General features: G+C 32.6%; 1 protein-coding gene across 1 annotated transcript; it reads left to right on the top strand.

The window, feature by feature from the left end:
• The first annotated feature begins 281 nt into the window (after nt 1-281).
• LOC139857395 (thiosulfate sulfurtransferase 16, chloroplastic-like) lies at nt 282-2,285 on the top strand. The gene is made up of 7 exons (XM_071846147.1): nt 282-491; nt 580-681; nt 815-931; nt 1,063-1,136; nt 1,261-1,331; nt 1,421-1,474; nt 2,012-2,285. Exons 1-7 carry the CDS (start codon nt 412-414, stop codon nt 2,084-2,086), a joined length of 573 nt encoding a protein of 190 aa, XP_071702248.1. The 5' UTR covers nt 282-411; the 3' UTR covers nt 2,087-2,285.
• The last annotated feature ends 645 nt before the right edge of the window (nt 2,286-2,930 follow it).

Raw genomic sequence — 2,930 nt, 5'->3', positions numbered from 1 at the left:
TATTTTGGGAAATTTTTCTTTTTTTAGTACCGCCACTCTTATTAGTACACATTTACACATCCACCCTCGTCACTCGTTTATATACCATGATGATGATGATGATGATGATGATATACTTGGAAAGGTAGTAGCGGACACGTGTGAATGACAAGAAGTGGCAAATATCGTCGTACTTATCTTCACATGTGTCACGTGACATGCATACATATACCTACATATGTGATGAGTCAACCAAATTATCCAAATATCCTCCATCACACACACACACACACCCATATGGTGTCCCATTCTTTTCTTTCTGCATAAATACCCATCTTTGATTCATACTTTATTATATCTTCTATCTCTTCTCTACACCAAATTATCATATATTTACGTATATTTTATTAATTAGTTAATCAGTTATTGATAATGATGATTAGACAGGTTGTTGTTTCTCCAATTCCCTCACTTCCGCGTTTATCTCCTACTCAATGTCTCCCTAATCAAAGGTTTTTCAATTTATTATATTTAAATTGAAACTGAAATTGATTGATGTAATGTGATGATGATCATTGTAGTGTCATATTTTGTATCTAGGTCGAAATCGGTTCAGTCGTGTTCGAAACCAAAGGCTCAATTGTCGAATCAACGTGCACGTAGAAATGGTAATGGCATTGGCACCAGAAAATTAAATTTCAGGTCAGAAAATTAATTTCTTGTAAAGTATACCATATACACTTTTAAAATAGAACAATATATTTCGTGTATATTTATATTATTATAGATTAGATTAAATTTTATCTAAAATTATATATGCGGTATTGTGTGATAGTTGGATGGCTACGGTGGGAGAGAATATGCAGCCAACGACTCCGGTGACACCTACTTCGGTGCCGGTGCGTGTGGCACATGAGCTTCATCAAGCGGGTCACCGTTATTTGGATGTCAGGTACCTATTTTTACTTGCTACTAAAAATGTGGTGTACAAAATTTTATTGTTTGATAGTTTAGGGTGTAATATGTAACTTTATTGTATTACGTTACGTTACGATATTTAAATATTGGCACTGTAATGTGCAGGACTCCTGAAGAGTTTTCGGCGGGACACGCTGTTGGGGCCATCAATGTCCCTTATTTTTTCAGACTAGGATCAGGTATTAGTTTCAAATCAAATTTTTTTTTTTTTTTTTTTTTTTGAAAAAATTATGTTTTTGGTTAAATATTTCCACTAAATATGGTTTTTGGTTATAATGATCTTGTGTTGGTGTAATGCAACAGGGATGACAAAAAATCCTGATTTTCTGGAGGAAGTTTTGTCACATTTTGGAAAAGATGATGAAATTATTGTTGTAAGTTCCAAAACTTGCTAAATTGAGTGACGATAAGTTTGCTTTACGCAACATATTTATTTAGCTAATATTATACACATGATGAACAGGGATGCCAATTGGGCAAAAGATCACTCATTGCAGCTACCGATCTTCTTTCTGCTGTAAGTGTAAACATAGGATCTAAATAAATGGATCATTTAGATATATAACGGGTTAAATGGATAATCATCAATATGAGAGGGACGTTAATAAGTTGATTTGGCCTCAAGGGGGTATATACCTTATAAAAGTGGTGTCCTGTGACACCCCTTGTTTGGAATATCTTTTTTAAAGTACTTTTAAATTAAAATATAAAAGCTCATATATTTTTGAAATTTATGGTTAACGGTCACTAAGATACTCACAAATATAATTACTTTTAAAGAAAAGAAAAAAAAAAAAAAAAACACGGGATCCGTTTGAATTTTGATTGTAGATTTGGACTTAAGCACTACTTTTAATCTCTTTTTGGAGCTTATCACAAAAAACTAAATAGATGATTCATCATTTTTTTTAACTGATGTACTTGTTTCCTTGTTAAGCTAATAATATTTTAACCAATTTGAGACGTTAAAGATGATCTGATTAATTTTCACCGAATCGATTAAAGCATGTAAAAGAGTATTAAGGGTGTTTTTTTTTTTTAATCAATCATGCAGGGTTTCACAGGGGTGACGGAAATAGCAGGTGGATACGCTGCGTGGAGCCAGAATGGACTTCCAATAGAGTCTTGAAACAACTTATATGTGAATAAAAGGTTTTCGATGCAAACAAGAATAATGCACCAATATTGGTTTGTAAATAGGAAGAACAATTTAGATATGATGCTCATATTTATATTTATAACTAGTAGAAGGACTTAATATGGTCCTTGATCCGTGTACGGACAAGGTAATCGTTAATTATTACTGTATGATACTCATTGTTATGATATACTCCGTAGTAATTTTAAACAAAACTAAAGGCAAATTCATTCTTGAAAAAGCCGTGTATTGATAATGATATAACCTAAACAAGTTATTGACAATCTTATCAGAGATGGTTTAAAAATTACAACACTAATCGTGTTGTATGGCAAGAGCAAGACTGCAAGTCTCGGAATTAACGTTGTACAACAACACCAACTGCTGCTTGTATTGGGGTTAAGTATGAGTACGGAACCTGTAAAAACAACACGTGTCAAACATAGCAATATAGTTTGCTATAGTGCTGCATAACGACTGTTATATATATAGCAAAACTGAATACATCAGCACGAATTATAGCAAAACTAAATACATCAGCACGAACTAAAAAATTTAAGAACCAATTAAGATATACATATGACCATCAGAGTCGTCCCATAGATTCTAAATATGAGCCATGTTCGATTAATAAAAAGTAGATCTTTGTATACAAAATTTTTAAATATACGTAAGAATAAGTTCAGTAAATATTAAAAAATTAGGTTGAGTACTAGCATCATCATCATCAGAAATGACAATGTTTTTCATAAGTACTACGTAATGTTGAATTATAGGCCCTTTTGAATTATGGGTCATGTGCAAGGTGTTGCACGCCCTCAAATCTGTTGGTGAT

This window comes from Rutidosis leptorrhynchoides, chromosome 7 (assembly GCF_046630445.1).
Source record: "Rutidosis leptorrhynchoides isolate AG116_Rl617_1_P2 chromosome 7, CSIRO_AGI_Rlap_v1, whole genome shotgun sequence".
Classification (NCBI taxonomy): domain Eukaryota; kingdom Viridiplantae; phylum Streptophyta; class Magnoliopsida; order Asterales; family Asteraceae; genus Rutidosis; species Rutidosis leptorrhynchoides.
The sequence above is the reverse complement of the archived record's forward strand: the minus strand, read 5'-3'. Positions and strand labels throughout refer to the sequence as shown.

What these genes read in the sequence shown, in the direction of transcription:
- LOC139857395 (XM_071846147.1), top strand. Translation starts at nt 412, where the DNA reads ATGATGATTAGACAGGTTGTTGTTTCTCCAATTCCCTCACTTCCGCGT. An exon ending in ACCAGAAAATTAAATTTCAG is followed by an intron (nt 682 to 814) that starts GTCAGAAAATTA and finishes ATTGTGTGATAG; the next exon opens with TTGGATGGCTACGGTGGGAG. An exon ending in CACCGTTATTTGGATGTCAG is followed by an intron (nt 932 to 1,062) that starts GTACCTATTTTT and finishes TGTAATGTGCAG; the next exon opens with GACTCCTGAAGAGTTTTCGG.